The sequence below is a fragment of the Gobio gobio genome, assembly GCF_949357685.1.
Source record: "Gobio gobio genome assembly, chromosome: 11".
Classification (NCBI taxonomy): Eukaryota; Metazoa; Chordata; class Actinopteri; order Cypriniformes; family Gobionidae; genus Gobio; species Gobio gobio.
In genome coordinates, this window is record NC_137104.1 from 47,205,242 (window position 1) to 47,232,453 (window position 27,212).

The following is a 27,212-nucleotide window of genomic DNA, read 5'->3' on the forward strand; positions in this document are numbered from 1 at the left end:
ACGACATAACTGCAGCGTATGCTTATAATAAACATAATGATATTGTGCGTTGGTGTGGATGATAATGTAGTTATTGTTATACTTATCTTTACAGTTATTGTTTGGTGTGAATGGGCCTTAATACGTTAGAAAAAAAGCTATTGTTGAGTTATATGAAGTTCAAGTTATGCTTTCAAAAATTCAATGTACTGTCTTTTTACTGTCAATTTATCCTACTTGAACTTTCCAAACACTCAAAACACATCTTTCAAACACTCCATCAGAGCTTTATCTAGTGTGTAAGTGCTACAAATAAACTAGTTTTGTGTTGTTAGAGTTACTTCACAGATGCAGTCTTGAGTCAGCAAATTTTGATGTCCATTTCGGCCTTGCTTTGGCCAACACTGATGTTCCAAACTTTAGAAACAGCATGCAGAGGTTGGCAGCTTCAGTAATTGTGACATCTCATGTGAACCTGGAATTTCCCTGAAGATTTAGCTTGTGTTGTTCCCTTGAATATCGCAGATTACAGGATCAAGACACCATAATTAACACTTACAGCCACCAGAGGAGAGATCTAGTCTAGTCAGTGCAATCCAAAAGAACTCCAACCAAACAGATCTAAGCACAAACGTCAAGAAGATTATAGAAACTATGAGGAACGCGCAATGACCCACAAATGATGTTCAGACGTGGAGAAATCACACCTTAAATTTCATCTGAATACCGAAGTCAGCACTTTTCCTCATTATAAATAGTCAAATGGACCACATTTCAGAAACTTTTGAAAGTTTTTTACTTTTTTTTAAGCAGTGCAGATGCCAATTTTTCAGTGTCTATTTACACAAGTTGTTTTAACCCAGCAATTGGGTTGTTTTAAGCAAACATTTAACCCAACCGCATATACTTTTGACGCAAATCATGATCGACCCGAGTTCGAAGCCGCCTTTTGCCGAACTCGTTCTTCTCCCTTTTCCCATCAGATCAGAAAGGCTTTTTTTTTTTCAATAAATATGAAGAAAATATGTTAAAATATGTTATTTAATAATAAAGCGGTTATCGTGTAGGTTTAGGGGTAGATGTAGGGGTAGGTGTAGGGAGGGCTTTATTGTCCCAATAAGGCGGTATTTATTCAATAAATATAATAATCATTTACACTCAATATGTTATTATTGCATTCTGTTTTATAATGTATCTAACTACTATTTGCACTCATTGCAAAGAAAATACTGATATTTTTACATAGTGTAAATAGAATCTATCGCTATTTTTCACTTAGTGTAAATAGCATATCACTAAGAAAATACTGCTATTTTCATATAAGTAGTGTAAAGTGTAAAAGCACCACTTCGTACAAATAGCCGCTGCCTGTAAACAAAAATGTCAAAAGAAGAAAGAGCTGTTTTTCAAAGCATAAATCATTTTCCAGGGTTACGACTTCTCTATGGATTTATCAAGATAGATTTGAGCAATTAAAACATGACCCAAACTCATCAGATTTATGAAAATGGCTCTGTTGACCATTTGTACATACAGCAGTGTCTGTAGCCTATATGCCAGCGAATCAGTCCTTCTAGTTCACACACCCCTATAGCACCAGATTGTATAGTCATTTTCTTGCACAGGTAAGTGCTCTCTCTCTCTCTCTCTCTCTCTCTCTCTGTGTGTGTTTTGGTCTGGTTTCTTACTTTAGGTTGATGAATTTGAGTGGGTGTCTCGCAGAGGAACTCAGAACCCCCTGAAGACCCAAACACAACATCCTCCAGATCTGTGTAATCACTAAAGAACTCCACGTTTCTTAGAACACAGGAGGGCAAAAGATCTCTTATTTGGAAACCTCAGTGTCTCGCTGAAATGTTTCATGTTTTAAAGCATAACCTTCAGGGAAAAGAAAGCTTTATTTCTGATCCAAAAGAACTTTAAATGTAGAAACTAGGCTTGTAGGTTGTGGTATTAATACTTACATCCACGCAAAAAAAGACTCTGAAGTGCAAAATTGGGAGTCCATATGTTAGAGTCGTTATACTGTGCACTTCTTCATTTATTTTTGACCTCTAATCGGAAAATAAGATGCAGTTCGTGTAACTGTGTAACCGTGAGAGGAAGAAAAGTTTTCTCACAGCTGAAGATGAAGCACAATATAGTGGTATATTAAAGGATCATGAAAGGTTTTGAGATGTTAACATGTCGCACATGATGGAAGACAATCATTTTTAATCTAAAAAGCCCAAAAACAAATGGATTTAGAGCTGCAACAAGGTGAGCTGAAAGAGCCCATAATTATTCATGAGACACTGCTTATCCTATGAGAAGATGCTGTCTCATAACTGTTCATGACACCATGTGAACTCAGATGAAAACGATGCTGAGGGGCTTTCATAAGACTTTTAACACCAAAGCATTATGGGAAAAACATGGACACATTACCTGGGACTTCTGACACTCCAGCACTGGTGCTGTTCGGTCTGAAACGGCCTGCCTGGACTTTCATGTTGGGACACAGAACATCTGTGGAGAGAAACACAACATTATGGGTGAGCATGTTTTTGGATGGCAAAATGACCTACACAACTCTCCACAGGTGCTTGGATTATATAGAGCAATTTATTTCCACGGTTATATTTTTAGTCCTATTTGGTGGATATGATGCATTATGAGGTATTGCAATCTGTGCTTTATTAACACTGCAGGGTTTCCCGAAATGTCTAAACATCTGCTTTTAGGAGAGCAGTCTTCATCATTAATTCATATTGTGAAATTAAATTTTTTTTGTTGACATTTTATTGTCCTGGCTCCAGGTGGCCAGGCAATCTGCCGTGGTATTTCGCCAATGACAACCTTTTTGCTCACGGATATTTCACATTTAAATGTTTTATGTTATACGGACATAATTGGGATGAAAATAGATTTAGATAGCGTTGTGAAAAAATACACTTTGCATGACCTTTTTTCAAATGAAGGCACTTCTTTTTCACATAGGAAAAAATAACAAATGAGTTTTCTTTAATATCTTAATTGCTGTTTGATTTTGCCTGACATCTGAAAAAGCATAATAATGTTTTAGAGCAGACTGTACTCAAATTTACATAAATAACAAAGTCTACCATCAAAACTCATAAGTCCCGATATGAACTCAAAGATTTCTAATCACATCTTTCCAAGACCAAGCATTCTGAGTTGCTATCCGCATTAAATCATATTTTATCTATACTCTCACTGCATGTTAAAATAGTCACATTCAAGCCTATATTTATTTTCTTAAAGGGGTCCTTATGCCTTTTTACACTTTCAACTTTTTTTAGTGTGTGATGTTACTGTTTGAGCATTAAAAAGGTCTGCAAAGTTACAAAGCACAAAGTCACTCCAAAGGGAGTTATTCTTTATATCATAATTTTTTTTCATTTAAACAATTCCCGCCAAAGGCATATGCAAAAAAGGGATGAATCCTGGTCTGAGAGATACTGTCTAAACTAACCCCCTTTTTTTTAGCCAGCAAATCTGATGCCATAGTTAGTGTAGTTACAGTAGTGTTACATTTCAGACACACACTGCGGTTGACCAATCACAACAGACTGCACTTTTCAAAAGGCAGGTTTTTAAGAAACCGAAACTAAAACAGAGTGTTAAGAAAGAGGTTGAAAACAGGTGCTGGAACAAGGCCTCACTCGCAGTCTCCGCTCTAATTCATCCCAAAGGTGTTCTGTCGGGTTGAGGTCAGGACTCTGTGCAGGCCAGTCAAGTTCCTCCACACCAAACTCGCTCATCCATGTCTTTATGGACCTTGCTTTGCACTGGTGCAGTCATGTTGGAACAGGAAGGGGCCATCCCAAAACTGTTCCCATAAAGTTGGGAGCATGAAATTGACCAAAATGTCTTGGTATGCAGAAGCATTAAGAGTTCCTTTCACTGGAACTAAGGGGCCACGCCCAACCCCTGAAAAACAACCCCCATACCATAATCCCCCCTCCACCAAACTTTATACTTGGCACAATGCAGTCCGGCAAGTACCGTTCTCCTGGCAATTGCCAAACCCAGACTAATCCATCGGCTTGCCAGAAACGTGATTCGTCACTCCAGACAACACGTCTCCACTGCTCTAGAGTCCAGTGGCGGCGTGCTTTACACCACTGCATCCCACGCTTTGCATTGCACTTGGTGATGAAAGGCTTGGATGGACTATGAACTGTTTTTGAGCTAATCTGAAGGCCACACAAAGTTTGGAGGTCTGTAGCTATTGACTCTGCAGAAAGTTGGCGACTTCTGCGCACTGTGTGCCTCAGCATGCGCTGACCCCGCTCTGTGATTTTACGTGGCCTACCACTTTGTGGCTGAGTTGCAATTGTTCCCAATTTCCACTTTGTTATAATACCACTAACAGCTGACCGTGGAATATTTAGTAGTGAGGAAATTTCACGAATGGACTTTCACAGTACCACGCATTAATTCACGAAGCTCCTGAGAGCGACCCATTCTTTCACAAATGTTTGTAGAAGCGTCTGCATGCCTAGTGCTTGATTTTAAACACCTGTGGACATGGAAGTGATTGGAACACCTGAATTCAATGATTTGGAGGCGTGTCCCAATACTTTTGGCAATATAGTGCATTCCACTAGGCCCTTTAAACAAATGTATGAACCTGTAAATGAGCATAATAGGACCTCTTTTAGGAGAACATTTGTAAGTAAGAATGTCAATGTTTCTGAGCAGTCAACATTGCCCTCTTTGAAGAGGTTTGATTTTACTGGCAGCTGAAGGAAATTAACAGTTGAGAGTGACTGTCACTGTAATATTATCCATCTTCCTCTCTGTGCTTGAAGACAGACTGTTAGAGGATCATTTCCAAGCCCTCCAGCGAAGACGTGGCGGCATAACTTACGACTCTATAACATTGGCAAATAGACGTGAGGAAAGTTACAGGTTGGTCCAGTGAGCTTAGAGTTTGGTGGAGTGCAGCTATGCTAACGTCACAGCTGTGATAATTTAGGCCGTACAAACGGGCAGATTACAAATGGCGACGCATAGCTAGTGACAGCAGTGATGACAGGAAGAAACGCAACACCAGCAGGCTTGCTTTACTATGGCATCTGTGATGAGAATGTACTATTTGTAGAGAGGAACTTGCTAAGGAAGGATGCTAATATTAGCCTAGACAGTTTGGATGGATGCTTATTGCTTTTGTTTGTTGTTGTTACTTTTAATTGAAAAGAAAGTACAGTACAGGTGATGTGATTGGCAAACGTTGTGTGCTAGATCTGAACTACCATCACCCATACACACACACACACACACACACACACACACACACACACACACACACACACACACACGTTTGTTTTTGTGAAATGTGAGGACATTCCATAGGCGTAATGGTTTTTATACCGTACAAACCGTATTTTCTATCCCCTTACACTGCCCCTGTCCCTAAACCTAGCCCTCACAGGAGACTGTGCAGTTCACTTTCTGTGAAAAAAAAACTCATTCTGTGTGATTTATAAGCATTTTGAAAAGTGAGGACATGGGGAACGTCCTCATATTTCACCCTCTTTTTGTAATACCTATGTCATACCCATGTCATTATACACATTTGTGTCCTGATATTTCACGAAAACATGCCCACACACACACACACACACACACACACACACACACACACACACACACACACACACACACACACACACACACACACACACACACACACACACACACACACACACACACACACACACACACACACACACACACACACACACATCACTGTTATCTTTAGAGGAATAGTTGAGCCAAAAAATACAATTAACTAAGAATTAAAACTTCTACAGCATTTATTAATCTTAGCTAATGTTCATTTCAACATTTACCACATTATTAAAATCAAATGTTGTATTTGTTAAACTGCACTGTGAACTAACATGAACAAACAAACAGCTGGATTTGTATTAACTAACATTAAAAAAGATGAATTAATACTGTAACAAATGTATTGCTCATTGTTAGATAATACATTAATGTTAACAAATGAGACCTTATTGTAAAGTGTTGCCATAAAGATTATGCCATTATTTACTCACGTATATGACGTATATGCAATTTTTTCCTGTGATAGACAAAAGTAGATATTTTTGAAGAAACATATCTTCTATACACAACCAAGTATGTGAAGCACCAACAAATCTCATAAAAGAGCCATAACATTGTCATTAAGTTGTACACTTTTGAATTTATGATACTTTTGTGGTGCTTTTAAGTTTTGTGGTTTTCGTTTCTTTTTTGGAACTTGGCAGATGTGGATAATATGAGCTGTTTCTATGATTTAAAAAAATTGAAAATGTAGAAAAATATTTTTACAAAATCTACTTTTGTCTACCAAATGAATGATGATGATGATAATGATGATATGACACATTTTTCTTGAATAACAGTATCTATGTTTATTTATGAATTAATTAATGCATGTTTTTGCATGACAAAATAACAAATTATTTGGTTGGGAAAAGATGCGTCTACCATTTTAAATCAAGACACGACCAAGTTGTATTTACAAGGTGTTGGATAGGTCATACTAGACTGACTCATGGGCATTTATTGAAGGGTGAAGAAGCACCAAAATGTCAATACTGTAGTACCAACTTGTCTGTAAAACATATGTGACCCTGGACGACAAAACCAGTCATAAGGGTTTAGAGATTTATACATCACACGGAAGCTGAATAAATAAGCTTTCCATTGATGTATGGTATGTTAACAATTTTTGGTAGGGCAATATTTAGGAGATACAGCTATGTGAAAATCTGTAATCTAAATCTAAATATTGAGAAAATACATTTTTGATATATTTAAGGTAGGACATGTATAAAATATATTCATGGTACATGATATTTACTTACTCGATTTTTTGACCCATTCAATGTACTGTTGGCTATATTGCCACAAATATATTGGTCACATATACTTTTGGACTGCCCAATCTTTAATGTTACGAGACAGCGCTTTTTATCAGGACAAACTTTTTAGGACTTATTTATGGAACCAAAAAACTTTTAAGTACATTTAAATAATCTTTTATAGAACTGTACTCATGTTGTACATATACTTTAGTAGCCGAGGAATCGTTGGCTTGTGAGCTGGAAAAACCAAACTCTAGTCAGGCCAATCACATCGTGTATAGAGGCAGTGGGCGGGCTTAACATAATGACGGCAGAGTTAAGGCAGTTCCGCGCAGTTTTGCCAAGTCCGCGGTTTTCCTGCGGAATTGGGCTATTTCAACACTGTTGCTGCGGGCTGTTTTTCATGTCCGCGGGTTGAAGAAACCCCAGTTATGTGATATTTAGCCCCTGAATTGCGATTGGGCTTGTTTTGGGCTAGCAGTGTAGGGGAAAGTTACTTTGAAAAGTAATGCATGACAATATTGCGTTACTCCCATAAAAAGTAACTAATTTAGTTACTTTTTAAGAAAAGTAATGCGTTACGTTACTTTTGCATTACTTTTTCTCACCTGGGCTGGGCTTTTTTTTGTTTTTGTTCTTTTTTATAACAAAAAAGTTATATTTTTGTGCAACGTAAAGACCTCTTCATGCCAAAATTGAAATAATAAGCCCCAGGCTGAGGTAAAAATGCAAATTCACGCATGAACAGTAGAGGGCGCAGCTCTGCTGTGCTGCCATTCTGGATAATGGTAGAATAGGATGCAGGAGAAAAAAGTTTTACCGATAAAAACAAAAAATCTAGTAATTTTCATCATCAAAGGTCAGCAGCAAGACATTGGTAAATTAAATATAAAGGTAGATTAAGCATAAAAATAGTTGTTTTATTTAACATTTAATTATTGGAGGTTTGCATAGTACTCTGATTTTGCATTTGACTGATTTTATTCATTTTGAGGAGTACAGAATCTTTATTGTGCAAGTGAGATAAATAAATGCTCACATTTAGTCTAGAACTACAATAACCATCATGTTTACACACAACGCCTCTGCACTTATTTTTCTCAACATGGGGGCAGGAGAGATGTCAGTCAAATTATTGTGAAAAAGTAACTCAGATATTTTGTTGTAAATTCGAAAAGTAATGCGTTACTTTACTAGTTACTTGGAAAAAGTAATATTATTACGTAACTCAAGTTACTTGTAATGCATTAACCCCAAAACTGTGGGCTAGTTTTGAGTAGCAATTGGGCGGGTTTTGTTGTGAAAACCTGGCAACCCTGGTTCCGCGTGCTACTTCAAAACAAAGAAACTGGCGAACAGCAGTCTTTCGAATCGGCTTTGGCCCCGACTCTAGAAGACTTGGAGTCATTCTTAAAAAAGGAAGATGTGTTCAGAGTTTTGCCGACCGGATACGGCGAAAGTTGAATCTATCAACTAGCTCCGCTTCACCTTCTTCGTTGCTCTGGTTGGTTGTAGCGCTATCCTATTGCATGCAGAAGGAATTTGAAAGACAACCGTAACCGTTTATGCCGCCTCTCGGATTGAGCCCTGCCAATGGTGTGTTCCCATAATTGATGATATTATGTTGTTAAATATTTAATAATATGTATCTGTAATAGCTGGTGATGCTGATAGTATACTACTACTGGTCATCCTGCTTGACTGATGACAACCAGGCAAATATAATGGCACCAAAGTGGTCAAACTTTAGTTTTTAGGTTTCCTGGTGTAAAATCATAAAGTGCAGGCTTCACCAACATTAGCTCAGTCAAACCTGAAAAAAGTGGGAATTTAGTCTCAGACTGGATATGAAAATTTTGGAATCTTCAAATTTATTCCAAGGTTGCCATTTCATCCTTATCAAAAGTCTAAACCCAAGTCTCTTCCCTTGGGTGTCTACTGGTAGTAAAATGCACAAAATCACATTATAATACCCAAATATGTAATTGATCAAATGATTTTGATGTCTTTTTATGCCTCTCTCTCTCTCTTTCTCCCTCGCTCTCTTTCACACACACGCGCACACACTCTTGGCATGGACCAGGCAGACGCCCAAACCACAGCGGCTGATCGCGTCCCTGACAATCATGTACAATCAGACCCTGTAATTTTCTTTAATCGCTCCTATAAAAAGTGCTTTGTAGCGTTTAAGAGCCCTCATCTTTGCTACGCATTCCACTTTACAGAGGCTGGGTCACTTGACACAATTACATCTCTGTCCGATACAGTGTCCTTAGCGTGACTCTCCCAAACCCCCACAACCCCCTAGTGTGTCCCTGCCCTGATCCAAACATCACCCTCCTGACCACAAAAAAATAAAGATCTCAGCCGCCCACCGGGGATAAATAAAGGTTGGAGAAAAGAGCACCTGGTTGTCTATATTTGCGTTGTATTCGTTATGTGAGCCAAGTTATTGCAGTACAGCGGACATCCATGTATAGTTTTCAAGCCGTTTATGTGCTTGAGGTTTCTCTTACTCTATTACTGAAACAGGCCATGTTCCTGTGTCCACAACCTTCCTAAAACACACAAAGTCAATTACTAGCAGTTCCAGGTCATGACAAAACACTTAAATAGTGGATATTGGCTGCAAATGAACCCGCAAATGAATCATTTAGAATGGCTTTGTGAACTGTATCATCTAAGATCCATCTCAAAAGAATGATTCACAGCTAGATTTCGAGATGGACTGTTCCTTTAACCCCATAGCCTCTTTTGGGGGAATTGACCCCACAATTAGCATGCTGCTAATGACAAGTAGCTAACTAAATGTGGTTGTCCATAAAAAGTTGTTTTTGACATACCTGTTTCCTTTGACTGGCGAAATGACAAAGCAATCAAAAGCCAGTCGTGCGTCATTGTTTAAATGGCACGTATAAGTGATTTCTAACTGTGCTCTATCGAGGGCAGCTTCCTTCAGCTGTGGCATAAAGGCTGTAATTTAGAGAGTGGCCATGAAACTAAAATGATGGACTGAGAAGAACAGCCTTCACTGCATTTCTACGTTGTTTTTCAAAGACTTTTGCATTTATTTGCTTGTTTGTACCTTGCTTATTTTTTTAGAGCAAGTCAAATTATGATTGGGTAACGTAAAAAACTATCGTATCAGATATTCTAAGGATAATCAGCTGATTAATGATGCACCTGCAAAATGTTTCCAGATGTTGTTGGTTGCACTTGACAATTTGCACTGTGTTGTCTACTAGTTGAAATTACCAAAGCTGATGAATTTGGATTAATTTATTCATGCTTAAAGGAACATGCAGACTTTTTGGGACTTTATCTTATTCCCTGTATCCCCCAGAGTTAGATGAGTCCATACATACCATTCTCATCTCCGTGCGTGCCATAACTCTGTCTGACGCACCCACCTCTAGCTTAGCTTAGCACAAAGACTGGAGGTAAACGGCTCCAGCTAGCCTACTGCTCAATAAGTGACAAAATAACGCCAACATGTTCCTATTTACATGTTGTGATGTGTATAGTTACTAGAGATGCCACAATTCTCAATATAATATTGAACCGTTCGGTACGGCATTCACGGTTCAATACGCGCTTGTGAATTGCGTTTTTCGGTTTTGCATTTAATTAATTATATTTCTATAAATTCTATCATTTGCCTCCATCCCAATATACTGAACAACGCGACATACATTCACATCACACGTTAGTGGTAGAGTTATACTCACGGAACACTATAGATATTCACAATCACGAAAGTTCATTATTTGCATGCGTTTTACAGCCTTGCCGGTTAAACATTTCATTCGTGTGCTTATGCACTGTTTTAACATGCGCTTTTCCGAGCGCGCGCATTAAACGCCAGTCAAACACGTGATTACTGGACTAAGTAGTCGTCTTACTGCGCTAATACTGTCAAATACACACAAGGTTAACATAAACACAGTCGGTTATGTGAAAGTTAAAGCTTCGAAGCGTTATGAATCAGCGAGTCGAATCAGCGGTTTGAATCTGCAAATTTCAGCAGTTTGGCAGTTTGACACGCGATCCGAATCATCATTCGGCTCACTGATTCATAACGTTTCGAAGCTTCGTGAGGCCGTGTTTTGAAATCGTCATCACTATATAAGTCGTTATTTAGGGGTTTTTTTGCGCACAAAAACTATTGTCGCCGATTCATAAAGTTATTTTAGAACCACTGTAGTGAGAGGGACTTTGTAACGACGTCTTTAGTACCTTTTAAGGGTCTTGAGAGTGTAACGTGCCATTGAGCCAATGGAGGCCTTTCAGAGCCATCAGATTTCAACTAAAATATCTTCATTTCTGTTCCGAAGATGAACGGAGGTCTGACGGGTGTCGAACGACATGAGGGTAAGTAATTAATGACAGAATTTTCATTTTTGGGTGAACTAACCCTTTAAATGGTGCTGTACAGCTCTGAGCTGCCAGTGTAAATCTTTATATATATTTATTTTATATTATACAATACACTAGGAATGTGTACAAGGGTTTTTTTAAGTAAAGTTTTAAGTTAAAGTAAGGTTTTTCAAGTCTTTTACTGTAAGTAAAATAAATAAAGAGTATTGCAATAAAATATAGTCTTTTTTTCTCCTTAACCTCTTGCTGTTCCTGTCGCTTAAAAATAGAATAGCAAAAAACTGATGTGACAAGCCATCAGAACCGAACCGAAAACCGTGGTTCAAAACCGAGGTATGTATTGAACCGTGGACTAACTGTTTTGTTGCATCCCTAATAGTTACATTACGTACTAAGACCGACGGAAAATGAAAAGTCGCGATTTTCTAGACTGATACTGTTAGGAACAATACTCTCATTCCTGCGTAATAATCCATGAACTTTGCTGCCGTACAATGGGTGAAGCAGCGCAATGATATTACACAGCGCCTGAACATAGGCTAACATCCATCAACATAACCAACGTGACAACCTGCTTGCACAGAGAGCGTGCTGGTGACTATTTTCAGCTACGCATGTTTGAGAGTATAGTACCTAACCATATCGGTCTAGAAAATCTCAACTTTTAATTTTCCGTCGGTCTTAGCACGATGTAACTATACACATCACAACATGTAAATAGGAAAATGTTGGTGTTATTTTGTCACTTATTGAGCAGTAGGCTAGCTGGAGCCATTTATCTCCAGTCTTTGTGCTAAGCTAGGCTAGCGGTGGGTGCGTCAGACAGAGTTATGGCATGCACGGAGATGAGAATGGTATGTATGGACTTACTGTATCTAACTCTGGGGGAGAATAAGCTAAAGTCCCAAAAAGTTGGCGTGTTCCTTTAAAAATGGCCAACTGGTACCGGCTGATCACCCTGACATTTCAGGCTAGAGAATGATGCAGCAATTTAGAAAGTGGTGTGTCATATAGAGGACTTTGTAAAACATAACCAACTTTACTTTTGCTCATATCTTAAAGTTCTCAAACGGTAGCTAAACAGCCACTAAGACACCAACTAAAACACCCTTGCCACTGCACATATTTAAAATCACTCAGAATGCCAGTATCAACAACTGAAACATCTCACATCTAAGTTTTCTCAGATGCTGTAGTCCAGGGAACCCCAGGGGTCTTCCAGAAGGTTCTAAGCGGTCCCCAGACAATTTCAGAGATGAAAAAGACAAAGCAAAAAATAGATAAAGTCTACCAAACATTAGAACGGTTTCATTTCTAAATGTTTCTCTCCTTTCTTGCCGTTTACATACTTTCCAGAATTGTATACATTTGCTTTGTATCTTTCTAGAGAGTTTTTCTCACTATAGTCCCATTTATCTCGCTCAATGGGGTTGTAAGGTAGTGTTCTTAACACAGATTACATACATTTAAGTTGCTCATACAAATAATTTTTAATTGAAAATGTCTTCTTCAGGTTTATACATAGCCAATTTAAGTTTGGAAACAATATGTTGAATTTATAATGTCATACTTACTATTTATCTAACAGTTTAAATGTTTTTTCATACATAAAAATATGTGACCCTGGACCACAAAACCAGTCATAAGTCGCACGGGTATATTTGTGGCATTGGCCAACAATACACTGTATGGGTCAAAATTATCAATTTTTCTTTTATGCCAAAAATCATTAGGATAAAGTAAAGATCATGTTCCATGAAGATAAATCTATATTTAAAAAAATTATCCTTGTGACTGGTTTTGTGGTCCAGGTCACAAATATAGATGGAGTTTAGGAAGGGGGTCCCTCATAAAAAGTCCTTGACATCATAAAGTTTGAAAACCCCTGCTCTAGTCATTCAGACACAGTCCTACTCTATGATTGTGTTCTGAGAAGTCCTACCCAAAATATTCCTCTTCCTGTTCAGCATTCTTCCTGGTTAGCACATCTAAATCCAGCTAGTGTGCAAGCTATCATCAGAAACAGAAGAAAGGGAGGGGGTTTAATCAAATGTTTTCTTTCTTATTTGAAATGCCCATTACGCTAATCAAAACCAGATTTAGAAATCAGGGACAACAGATGCTAAAGCAAACATGAGGAAATTAGCACGCCCAACATATTACAGTGCACTTCTGTTCTGTTTAGCAGCGTCCCACCACTGATTACAGATCTGGCCTGCTGTGGTCATGGGTGGACCACCGACCTGAACCAGAGCCCAGATACTCTAAGTGATGAAACTACTAGTCGAACACGCTTTGCACTTTTCGTTTATTTCAAGCATGCTAAAAATGGCCCAGTGCACTTCCTCTGTTATCATAGAGCTGGAAGTAATATTCACCAAAGGAAATTATATTATGCATAAATTTTTGCATTTTTTAGCACTGTTTTCCTGAGAGTTAATCACAAATATCATTGTCATTAGTGTAACACATCCCGGTCAGACATTATTTATTTATTTATGAAGTTAGTACAAAAATGTACACTGATATATCATATTTCCCTTTTACACTGATGAAAATGCAACTACAACACCAACAAGAAAGAAAGAAAGAAAGAAAGAAAGAAAGAAAGAAAGAAAGAAAGAAAGAAAGAAAGAAAGAAAGAAAGAAAGAAAGAAAGAAAGAAAGAAAGAAAGAAAGAAGAGAAAAAATTATTCCAACCATCATTTAAAGAAAGAAAGTAATTTACTGTAAACCTGAATAAGTTGGCAAGACTCTAAAAACAAAAATGAAATTTAAAGTTTAAGTAAGCAGAACTTGCATATTTGTATGCAAATTGCACTTAACTTCAAATAGTTGAGTAAGCTAATTCCTACATTTAAATTAAAATGATCAACTTAAATATTTTAGAAGTGGAATCTTGGCTAGCTTTAACTAGCTAATTCAATAAATGTTACCTTGTTAATTAGTAACAAATGCTTTGATAGCATTAGCATAGCATAGCACTTACTCAATGAGTACAGCAATATAATACATATTATATGTATGTATACACACATATAATATGTATTTTAAAAAACAAAAAAAACAAAAAAACAACAGAAACTCTTCTAAACTTAAAAGGGTCAATCCTTTTCACATTTCCGGGTTTCTCAGAGCGGAAGTCATCATAGTTGGGTTAACTTTTATAGCGGGGAATGAGAGAAAACATTAAATATTTTTGTGATGTGCCCATTTACTCAAATAGCAAAAGAAAAACACCACAATGGTGATTTCACACCTTTCAAAAAGAGGGCAAAAATAGAGTGAGATTGATAACGGCAGTGTTCATTTTTACCATCACTCCCAGATTGTATTAGAAACACCTTCACAGCAGCGGTAACTTGTTTTTTTTTTTTTGTAATTTGATACAAAAGTAATAAAATACAAAGTATTAGTGTTATAAATGTACATTTAAAAAAATATATACGCGTTAAAACGCATCACAGTTTGTGAAAAAGGTATATTATAGCAAAATGTCACTACTAAATCGACACCTTAACGTTAATCTTGCACACAAAAAACATTTTATAACACTTAATTTTAGCATTTACTGTCCCTTTTGAGAGTCATGGCAAAGCATGCTGGGAAATAGAAATCCCATCCTAGTTTCAGTTAAATTTAAGTTTGTCAAAACAATGAAACAATTCAGATTAAAAAGTATCAGTTTTGTGAACTCAAGAGAAAAAGAAAGTTCTAAATACTCATAAAAGTTAATTTGATTTAACTAATTTACTCTACTCAAACCAATTCATTATTTTGAGCGTTAGGGTTTACATAGTACAATTATTTTCTTTCCCTAGAAAAAAAAAAACTGCATTACGGGTAATCACATTTCATAAATTAAAACCAATTGTGCTCTTGGATGAGGTAATGTTTTTGATCTTTTCACATAAAACAAAGTAAAAGCCAAAGATTAAAAAGCAAAAATGCAGTATGGTGAAGCCCAGTTCCACTTGAAACATTAGGACTGTAATTTTCAGAGCAAAAATAACTTGGACGTTGGAGATGCCTTGTTTTCTAGCCACCAGTATTCTTAGATGCCAATGCTAGTGCCAAATTATCTTGGTTATCACAGAACTGGACCTGATATGCAGTTCAAAATGCTTAAAGGATAATCCCTGATAGGACAACAAAGTCTAAAGCTGGCAGTGAAATGTTTGCGTTGATATTCCTGCACTCTGAGTCAGGCATGTGGTTCGAGTTATTCGGAGGACCTTTGGTTGGAATCAGGGCAGGGTCAAGGTTTTGGTTTACAATTAATCGGTTTATCTCTTTCTCTTTTTATCTCTCCATCTCTCTGCCAAGTCCAAGTGGTCCCATATCTTCCCACTAGGCTGTCTGATTTAAAGCAGGCATTGGAGAAGGCTTGTGTTACATCCTCTTTAAATCCCACTGAGGTCAACAAAAGACCGCTTCACCACTTGTATGTGTATTGTTTTTATATCGCTTTGACTACACAAGAGTTCTGGAAAGCGGAAGTGCTACCACAGACTCAGATTTCCACTTTAAACTGAAGAGCTCCAGGTGTCGTTCCTCTCCCGTTCACACTAATTTTAGAGAGGAATGTTAAGGCTAAGCATCCATCATCACTAAAAACATACTATGCCTAGCCTACACATAATTTGCATTTGCATGGTCAAACCAGGCCACATACCTCAACGGTTTGGCTTTTATGTATTTTTGAATCTATATTCATAGTTTTAATGCAAGCTTGTTGTTTGTAATGGCCTCCAAAATACTATCCCACATGTACTTTTAGGTTATCTTTGCCTGCAGGGCAGATGCGATCTGGAAAAGCACTTGAGCTCGGAGATTTTCTGTCTTCTGTATTTACTACACCTCTTTTCTCGGAGCTCACCGAGGCAAGAAACCACAGAAATGTCCAGGCCAAAGAGCTTCCAGTTCCTGTCCAACAAGTCTTGTATGGCACAGACCTTCTTGTGAATGGGAATGTGTGCCAACAAAAGTAGATTAAATGACTGATGTTTTTAGTCGACGGTCAAGCCGACTCCATGTTAAAGGGTTAGTTCACCCAAAAATGCAAATTCTGTCATTAATTACTCACCCTCATGTCGTTGGACACCCGTAAGACCTCCGTTCATATTCGGAACACAAATGAAGATATTTTAGTTGAAAGCTGATGGCTGAGAAAGGCTTCAGACAGGCCTCCATTGGCATTCAGTACATTGACACTTCCAAGATCCATGAAAGGCACTTAAAACGTCGTTACAAAGTCCATCTCACCACAGTGACTCTACAATAATCTTACGATGCGACGACAATAGTTTTTGTGCGCAAAAAAAAATCAAAATAACACCTTTATCCAACTTGTTCTCGACTTCCGTGTATGCCTCCGCGACGTTTCCTCGAGAATATGACGCAGATCCGGCGTTCGGACATATGACCCAGAAGCGATTTGTTTACGAGCAGAGGAAGACGCGCGTGTCTAAGCTGTTGGATTCTACATTGATCGTGCTTTAGGTCTCGGCGTAGTGCTCAAAATGGGGCTTAAGTGTGTATTTCATCGATTCCCGAACACCGGCGCTACGTCATATTCTCGCGCATGCGTCGTGGAGGCACACACGGAAGACAAGAACAAGTTGGAAAAAGGTGTTATTTTGATTTTTTTTTTGCGCACAAAAACTATTGTCGTCGCATTGTAAGATTATTGTAGAGCCACTGTGGTGAGATAGACTTTGTAACGACGTTTTAAGTGCCTTTCATGGATCTTGGAAGTGTCAATGTACTGAATGCCAATGGAGGCCTGTCTGAAGCCTTTCTCAGCCATCAGCTTTCAACTAAAATATCTTCATTTGTGTTCCGAATATGAACGGAGGTCTGACGGGTGTCCAACGACATGAGGTTGAGTAATTAATGACAGAATTTGCATTTTTGGGTGAACTAACCCTTTAAGTCAACTCCCACCTAAGTCTATCCGACTGTGTAAAGAAATGTATTGGCAGGGGCATCAATTGGGTATGGCAGGGTGTGGCGGCTGCTATACCATGGCTACCTGGTCAGGTCAATGCAAAGTAATATTTTTATTGCAGAATGAATGGAGCTATATTAACACGTGTAACATGTAATGTGTAATTGTTTAATAAAAGAGAAAAGCAAGAAAATTCAGGCTGGTTGCTATATTCGTGTCACATGAGTTCCAACGGCTTCAATGTGATTTTGCAGCATTGAGTATTGTAGCCAATCACAGACATTTCTATTGAAAATAAATTACCAATCAGAGGTGTTTAAAGGGATAGTTCACCCAAAAATGAAAATTAGCCCATGATTTACTCACCCTCAAGTCATCCGAGGTGTATATGATATTCTTCTTTCAGACCAATAAAATCTGAGTTATATTAAAAATGTTCTGGCTAATCCAAGCATTATAATGGCAGTAATAGTTGCTCTGTTTTTGAAGTCCATAAAAAAATGCATCTGTCCGTCAAATAACTAAACTATATATAACTAATAAATAAATAAAGGCCTTCTGAAGCGAATCGATGCATTTGTGTAAGAAAAATATCCATATTTAAAAATGTATTTCATTTTTTTCTATGGCTCTGCATCAGCCGTCCCTGCACCATCACTTCCGGCGAATGAGGTCAAAATACATGCAAAATACCGGCGCGATCATAGACATATACATAGATTCCTCATTAGTGCCTGTGCGGATCGGTTGAATGAGGCATCTACGTATATATATATATATATATATTTGATTGCGCCAGTATTTTGACCTTATTCGCCGGAAGTTATGGCGATGGGAATACTAGATGACATTCGTCTGATAAGAGGTAAAAAAAAAAAACATAAATACTGTTCGGTTTCTCGCAGAAACCGATCGTTTCGTGTCTAAGACATCAATGTGTCGCCACGAGCCGCATGGTTTAATGTGGATTCGTATGTCTATGTGTTTTTACTCTCATAGCTCTCATACTCTAAAATATCCCCATTGACATGCATTATACGACTATCACACTGCAACGGTTCGAGTTAAAAATCTTCATTTGTGTTCTACTGAAGAAACAAAGACACCTACATCTTGGATGCCCTGGGGGTAAGCAGATAAACATTAAAATTTAGTTTTTGGGTGAACTACCCCTTTAAGTTACCAATAGTGAGAATCCGCTTAGTATCGCTCAAAACTTTGAATGAGTTTATATTTAGCTAGGGTGGCCATACGTCTGGATTTTGGTCGTTCAGTCCGGATTTTAAGGCCCTTGTCCGGTGTACGCAGCCTCAAGCCGGACACTCATTTGTCCTTCTTTTTGGAGTTGCGCTGAATCTGCCTAAAAAAAAACCTGCTATAGAATCTTTATTGGGACGCAGCGGCATAGCGTCTAATGCCTTAAGATCTCTGGTCAAACAAATGATTGGCTGAAAGCGGTGTCAAATAAATATCTGATATATCATTGGTTAAAAGCATAAACAAGCCTCCACATCTACGTGCTGGCTACGTCATATCATAACGTTAACATGCTGAAACGTCAGACCTCTTTTAAATCTGGAATGGACAAAAGAGCACGAATTTATATCAAAAAGCATAAGAGATGCTTTTCATGGGTTTTGCACACTGTGTTGCTTTGGAATGTTATGTTTTCTAGCACTGCGCCAGATTATTTGCTTATTTATGTATTTCTTTTATTTCCAGAAGTCCAGAAATGTTGTGTTTTCAGGCACTGTGTACTTTGCGAGACAGGTTCCTCTTTGAAACAGACATCACAATATCTTGAATAAATACAAATACTATAAACAAACACTTTTTTGCCTCTTCTGTTACACATAGGTCTACATCAAGATATAACACAGATCAAATTTGTCTGCCGATAAATAGAGTAGGGTATTGCAGAATCACTGTATCATGATACCATCGATATGATGGACAAAATTGTATTGTAGTTGCGAGTACACCAGAGTCCTATGCAATTATTCTTGCCTCACTAAATGCTGCAAAGTGTCCTTCTTTTTGGAGTAATGGAAATGGCCACCCTATACTGTATTTAGCGCAAGTTTACTAAGTTACTAAGAGCATCAATCCTCTCACTATAACAAAGCAGAGATTCATTTTAAAATGTAGTCAGATTTATTGATTAAAATGGGAGTGTTTCCAATGAACTGACTGACAGTTTCAGTGATTATAAAAGGAAGAGCTCTGTGTATTTATTTAATTCGCAATTTGGAGAAAAGTTTTTGTTTTCATGAGACTTTGTGAGCTTTCCTACAAACTTCACACTTCAGTACAAAAAAGCAACAAAAATAGACAAAAGCTGATTTTTTTATGTTATCAGTGATTTTAAAATCTCTAAAAATAAATCCAAAAGCGAAACGTGTGAAAAAAAACAGGGAGTGGAAATGGCTAATGAGCCAATAAGTGCTCCTCTGACGCCATCTACTGGTTCTAGTGGTCATTTCATGCTTTTTATACATTTTAAAAATAAAAGTGTTTGTGTTTCACCAACTGTTATTTTTCCTACATTGTGAAACTTTTAGCTTTACAAATATGGACAATCTTTGAAGGATGAACACAAAATAGTTTTGGTTTAGTTTTTAGTTTTGGTGAAAAATAACATTGAAATTGGATAAAATTCAGACTTTTGAGCTTTGAAGTGCTGGGAAAAGTACCTGAAAGTCATTAAAGGTGCACTATGTAAAATGTTTTCAGTAAAATATCCAAAAACCACTAGGCCAGTTTTATTTTGCAGAAACTCTTTACTCTCACTGCAGTGTGCAACAAGTGTCATAGCAGCCGGCGAGGGAACGCACAGAGTAACGTCATAACATCATTTTCAACACACTCAGATGTATCTAATGTGATAAACAGAGCTGCGTTACCTCATACTCATGACCGGAAAAGCGGAAATGGCGCCGACGACTGTGGCATAATAAAAGTCCCGCCAGTGACTATGCCATAATAAAAATCCCGCTGCTCGCAAGGCTTGCGTTGCGCTCTTCTTATTAACAATCACTTTTTAGCTTCTGCTTCATACTACAGTAACGTTAATAATCACATCCATGAACATGATTTCTGCTCGTGTCCTATCCCGATTCTTTTCCACCGGCTGTGAGGTGAAGACCACATGTCCCAAGATTCTGCGCTCAAACTTGACGTCACCAAACTACGCCTTTGTTTCGAATAGGCGACCTCTAGCGGACGGAAAAGTTACATAGTGCAGCTTTAAAGTACTTCATTCTTATAACATTGATCTAACTGTTTAATTTGCTGGGTTATGATCAAAGCTATCTTTGGACGCACCGCACACTGTCATTAGAGTTCGCCATACCTTGGCTTTTGGTTCACTGAAGCTACTGTGTATTGGCATCTGTGTTTCTATAAAGAACCTCTTACAATCTCTGGAACCATTTCATTGAACAAAAGGTTCTTAGTAGTGGAAAAAGGTTCTTTAGATTTTTTTAAATGTTCTTCACACAAAAAAAATTGATCTTTTAGGAACTGTTCACTGAGACGTTCTTTAGAGAAGCCAAAATGGTTATTCTATGGTATCACTGCAAAAAAAAAACTTATTGGAACATTTATTTTTAATAATACGCATGGTTTAAGGTCATAGTCATCAATACTCACTCTCGCAGAGTCTCCTCCTCAACCTGCCCCTGATCTTGTCAATGGCGTCAAAGTCCGTCACGTGGAACACATGAGCGCTTTTGGGCTCAGCGGCGATCTCCTCCAGCTCCTCTCTAAGAGCTTCCCCAATCCCTACGGCGAACAACCTGACTCCAGCAGCCGCTGCAGCAAGCGATGGCTCCAAAACAAAATCCTGACTCCTGCCATCCGTAAGCAAGATCGCAACTTTCTGAATACCCTTGGCGGCAGGCCTTGCCCCTGTCCTCTCCGTGAAGATGTTGTTGGTGGTGAAGCTGATGGCGTCTCCAGTCTTGGTGTTCCCACCCAGGTAGCGGATGTTCCCAGCAGCACGCTTGACCTCCGCGAGAGTTTTGTACCTGCCCAGGTTGAATTCGGCGGTGGGACGGTCACTGTAGCGAACCACGGCCACACGTGTCTTCTCTGCACCTACGTCAAAAGATTCCACCAGGTTTGCCACCCACTGCCGGATCTTCTCAAAGTTTTCCTTGCCCACGCTGGAAGAGGTGTCCAGGATGAATACCAGATCATAGTGGACGTTCTTGCAACCTGGGACAAAAGATGTGCAATTTTACAGACAGTGTGTATACAGTTTAGCCACAGATTTACGAGGTTTGTGTTTCTGTCAGTGTACCATGGTCTGGTTGGATAATACATGGACCGAATTTTACAGAGAACTCAAAGCTATTAGTATGTCAGGTGCAAAACCTCAGTCTGCACACATTACAACAGACTCGTTGAAAGTCAGAATTAGATCCACCACGCTAAAGTCAAACAGAGATGTGGTTAGGGGTCACGAAAACAGTATATTTAGGCTAGTATGTGACCTCACCTGCCCTTTGTGCTTCAACACCACCTCCGTACAGTGTCAGAGCCAGTATGGCCAGGACCAGAGAGATCCTGAGGCCGAATCGAAACTCCATCTCCTTCTCCGCTGTTGTTTGCTGATACTCCCACTAAGGTGCGATGATCATCAAGTTGCTGCTACTGTGGAGACATGAGAACAAATGTGAGGTGATCAGTCATTCTGACTCGGAGCTGGGTTATATTGATAGATTGCAAACAGAAGTGAAGTGTATGATTCATATTAGCTGTGTGCTATACACAACATTTCTTACTGATGTACTGCTGGTGCAGCCCACATTAATCCTGATTTGTACTTACCAAGTTGCCATTTTAGTTTGAGCCAATAACGAAATGAACCATCATGCTCATAAACACAGTATACAAGTGAATATTTTACCATTTTAAGTAGGCTACAATATAAATAGGCCTACTTTTATTTATTTTTACAATTATGTATTACACATAAGTAAAATGTCTTATAAAATCAATGATAATCATAGGTAAATGAGTAGTAAATGTCTGCAGAGAAAATTACTGTTTAAAGGCCCTTTCACACCAAGGATGAACTAAAGATAACGATAAAAAAATATAGTTCTTAAATCGTTTTTAATATTAAAGAATAGCAGAGTTCATACCACAGCTGTTACGATAACGGCACAGAGAAACGATATTGTTGGAGTCACTTTCAGAATGTTTCCAGCTGATGAACGATAAAATCATTGACAACCAATCAGAATCCATCCTGCTGTAACGAGCTCGCGCATTTAAAGCGGCAGACAGGCACGCGATTTTAATGATAAACAGAACGATATATTTCGCTGATGTGGATGCTAACATAGACATATTTATCTTTATAGTTATCGTTCTAGGCGTAAACAGGCCTTAATTTTCATTTAAAAAAAGCCCTCACAAAAATAATTTTCTTTATTCATTTCTAATTTTGGGATGAAGTTTGACCTAGCATGTCTCCATGAGATTCATCCATATTTGACTGATGGACACCTCTGCAAATGTTGCTCCAAATTTAAAAAATATTCTTCACTGAAGGTGATGTATGCTTTGTTAAGTGCATGTTGAAGAAATACTTTGTTTATAGAGAGATTAGCAAAAGTGCTAGCATGAATGGTAGGTGGAGTATTTAGGGGGGGGGGGGGGGGGGGGATGCATAATATTATAAATAACACATAATGAAAGAGTATAGGTCTCCATCAGGAAACCAGAGTAAACAAGGTGGGGTCATAGAAAGAAAAGCCCCAGAAAGTTTTATGTCCAACTGTAATTTATTCCCCTGTTCATCAAACTACACATAAACCACTGGCGACTAACCACGCTCCTCTGGCTAAGCTGAACTGATGTTTCGCTGTAAATTGGGTGTTCTTCTGATTTAGCAGAGTACAGTTCACCCCAGGGAGCACACTGTCATCAGAGAGTGAGGGAACAACGTTGGGAGCAATGAATTATGGTTTGCAGACGCTCGATGATGTGGCAATACGAGATGAGTTCTCTAACTTTCAGGTGCATTAAATTGTTATTCTCCTAAAAAACCTTCACCAAGGACAATAGAATGAACTTCATCAATGGCTTTAAGAAAAAAGGTATCAATAGTGTTAGTGAGTTAAAAGTACCCATTATGTTTCCAGTACGAAAGTTGATGCATCTAGAAAAGGAAAACTGCCCGTTTTCGGATCCATCAGACCAAAAGGAAACCAGTCCTGTTCCTCGTGAACTGATGGTCAGAGGCCTCCTCTCACACAATTCAGTGTCTTTTCTTTGTTGCTTTCCATAGCTCATTCCTCTCCCCCTCCTTTATGAAGGTTCGCACTATCATCACAACCCAGAAAGTCTTAGCTTGCTCTCTCTTTTGGTCTTAAAAGCACACAGTATATATCCCAGCATGGTGAGCTCTTTGAACCCTTTGACCAGAGCACGTCTTCTCATGTTTCTTTGAGGCTGTGAAAGTATCCTGCATTCATTTAACTAGTAACATTTACTGTAAACAACATGTCTCTGTGAAAACAAATAGCCACCTGTAACTTTCTTCTATCATTCAGATCACTTTATGATACTATATGATTTATTTGTAGATTTTAGGCTAATTATACCTCAATTGTATATATTTATGTTAATCTGCCCTGTTTTTACAGTCAGTTCAGCAGTACAATGTTTTAAAGGGCACTTTGTTTTTCCAACCCTCTGGTCAAGCTATTAGCCTAAATTACCTGTTGCTTTTTAAAACTAATGGACCAGTGCTTGGTTAAATAAAAAGATGAAAAAAACGAATTTCTTTTCTCAACTAAAATTAAATGCTTGTGGAAGTGAACACCCAGTTCTGTTTTTAGCCCTTCTGTTCATTATGTTGGTCAAACCCCATTTTACAGGACACATTATATGGCCAATGTCCCAGATGGAACCTGGGGCTGAGTGTCATGCTCAAGGGCACAATGGTCATGGTCACCTACAACGTTAAGTTTACCAGCCCTACAGCCTATAATCTTTTTTTAACCAGACCACCAATCTACAATCTTTTGGTCACCTTTTGTTTACTCATACCAGTCCTATGACCTACAACCTTTGCATTACCAGCCCTACGGCCTATAACCTTTCAATTTCCAGCCCTAAAACCTTTTGCTTACCATGATACCATCCATACAACATACAGTCATCGCCCAATTTACAATTTATAGTTATTAAACCCACCCTATAACATACTATTTTTGGTTTACCAGCTCAATACATACAATCTTTTGGTTACCAGCCCTATAACCTGCATAGTGTTCATTGACTAACTTTCAACCTTTCAGTTATTATTACAGTGTAACAAACCGTTTTTGGTTTACCAACTCTATATAATCTACTATCTTTTGGCTACCAATGCAATTGACTGATCAAGTTACCTCTGTTGTTTCATTATTGGACAGTTTGCAAAACCATCAAAAGTCATTTATCATAATTTTTGTATTGTCTGCAAGTACATTTCATTTTCTCTGGTTTCTCTGAAAGCTTATAGTGTGTCTATCTCCACTAACACTCTAGGGCCCGATTGCGGCCAAACTCCAAATCTCTGCTAAACGACCAGCCTGGGAACAACCTGCAGATGAGTAAACCAGAAATCTTCACTCTTCCTCTTCTCAAATGTTAAAAACAGCCTTTCTTCTACTAAAAGTCCCCCCCAAAAGTGGAAGAGAAAGCAGTAGTTGTAGAGCAGACTGAGCTATCAAGACATGATGACTAAACTTCTTAGAGTAAAATACCACAAATCAAATACTGATAGAGTTGGGATATGAATGATAGACTTCACTCTTACCTGTGCTGTCAATCCGTAGGAACGAGAAGATCTTCTTCAACCTCCTCCAGAAATACACCTCACAGACACATGAAGTATCAAAGCAGCATCCTCCTAGAAATAAAGCTCCAGGTAAGGTCATACACAGGTGTGATAACACACACACACACACACACAGTAATCCTGCAGTGAGGACACAGTGTTGTGGAGTCTGCTCTCCTCTGCTGGGAGGTGGGAGGGACGAGGAACTGCTCCTCTAAGTGTTGGGTTTCAGTGGGGACGAGATGGCTGCCCTGCCCTGTTCACGCACATAAAATAGAGCTGTGACAGACTGCACCAATTATAGAGCAACTTTCCGGGATATTTTTGTCACTTTCTTTCTCGTCATCTCTTTCTTTTTCTCTCACACCAGTTCTCCTCTCTCTCTCCTCTTGTCTCCATGGCTTAAAGGATCGAGTCTTCTCTCCAGGCCAGGCCGAGCCGACTACTGGTTGCCAATGGGACTGATGGGTGATTTTTACCCACAAGGTTTGTGTCTATAGTGAGAGTTCACTCTATGAAGAAGTGTGTCAAATGAGTGAATGTGCATTTTCATGAAACAGATTTGAAAAGTTGAAAATTGGAGGAGAACTGTGTGCAGAGTATCTCTTTTCTCCAGGGTTGTGCAACATTCAGAATTGAAGAATTGGCCAACTTTCAGTTAAAGGGGGGGTATCACACACAGTTTCTGTCAATCTCATGTCAATCTTGAGTACCTATAGAGTAGTATTGCATCCTTCATATCTCCGAAAAGTCTTTAGTTGTATCATATTTATAAAAGAAAGATACGCTGTACAGAGTCTTTCCAAATAAAACCGAGCGGCTTGAGGCGTATCGTGTGGGTGGAGCTAAAGAGTCACAAGCGCGCGCAGCTATTGCGTTGAGAGCGTCTGAAAGCTGTGACATCCTTAGGCCATGTGTCCACCAAAGCGGTTTTATCCGGCTAAAAGTTGAGACCTTTTCCAGTTGAGACTCTTTGCTTGTTATGATACGGAATATCTGCGGAGGTGTTACTAGTATCTCATTTCACAGAGAGTTTGTTTCTGTATTGATTCTATATAAAAATGCTGATACAATGTAAAGCATTTGCTCTGGCTCTTGTTTTAAATTATGTTGTTCTGTTATTATGCTGCTTGTTTTCATCTGTTAACGTTGTACAGTAAAAGCAGAATGTGGCAGTTGGTCGGGGTTGTATTTGTCCCGCCCCTCCTCTACTGTGATTGGACGGCTGGGTGAAAAGTGACAGTGATGAGCTCAAAGTTGAACATTCTTCAACTCTCGTAGACCAGTAAAAAACGCTGAACGCTCAGCGCTTGAGCATGAAATACTCGCTCAGCGCCTCGTTACACTCATGGGGCCCTATTCTAACGATCTGAAACGCAAGTGTCAAAGCGCGAAGCTCAAGTAACTTTGTGGGCGGGTCTCGGCGCTGTTGCTATTTTCCCGGCGGGATAAATGGCTCTTGCGCCCGGCGCAAATCTAAAATGGGTTGGTCTGAAGTAGCTTCATTATTCATAGGTGTGGTTTGGGCGTAACGTGAATAAACCAATCAGAGTGTCATCCAACATTCCCTTTAAAAGCAGGTGCGCAAGTTCCATTATGGATTGCTATTATTATGGCGTATTTACCAGGTGCACGCCAGGAGCGGTTCACAGCCGAGGAGACTGATGTTCTTGTAAGAGCAGTGAAAGACAGAGAAGTGAAGTTGTAATGTTGTACATTATGGTAAAGGTGATTTCAGTCTTTTTTTTTTTCAGTCTTTCAGTCTTTTCAGTTTTTCAGTCGATTTTTTTTCCTGGTTCTTGACGGACAAACCAATTTGTCAGATGTCCTTATATACATATATGTCTTGCCACTATTGGGCAAACAGGTCTTATCCTTAATTATTACAATTAGCCTGAATAATTTGTAAGCTAGATTTATGCCTATTTTTTCACATCTTCGTGGCACACCACAATGATTTCCGTCATCTCATGTGTTAATATTTTTTTAGTGTAACAATTTATGATTTGCAAAAATAACTGTTGCATCTGTGTAGATTACATGAGCAAAGTGTATGCGCGTTGTGCACGCTATACATTATGGTCAAGCATGCGCCCTTAAAATAGCATAATGAACAACGCGCAACGCGCCACTGACTTTAGACTAGGTTTTTTCTGGTCAGTGGCGCAATTGTTTAATG

At 38.7% G+C, this 27,212-nt stretch overlaps 1 protein-coding gene across 1 annotated transcript in view; it reads right to left on the minus strand.

Moving 5' to 3' along the window:
• Window positions 1-25,214, minus strand: part of col22a1 (collagen, type XXII, alpha 1) — a 96,061-nt gene extending 70,847 nt beyond the window's left edge. Inside the window, exons 1-4 of the mRNA XM_079830268.1 lie at window positions 25,013-25,214; window positions 21,695-21,849; window positions 20,845-21,411; window positions 2,407-2,487 (exon numbers count right to left, since the gene is read on the minus strand). Of these exons, the coding sequence (XP_079686394.1) occupies window positions 2,407-2,487; window positions 20,845-21,411; window positions 21,695-21,785 (739 nt within the window). The 5' untranslated portion in view covers window positions 21,786-21,849; window positions 25,013-25,214. The remainder of the gene's footprint in view (window positions 1-2,406; window positions 2,488-20,844; window positions 21,412-21,694; window positions 21,850-25,012) is intronic.
• Between the last annotated feature and the right edge of the window lie 1,998 nt (window positions 25,215-27,212).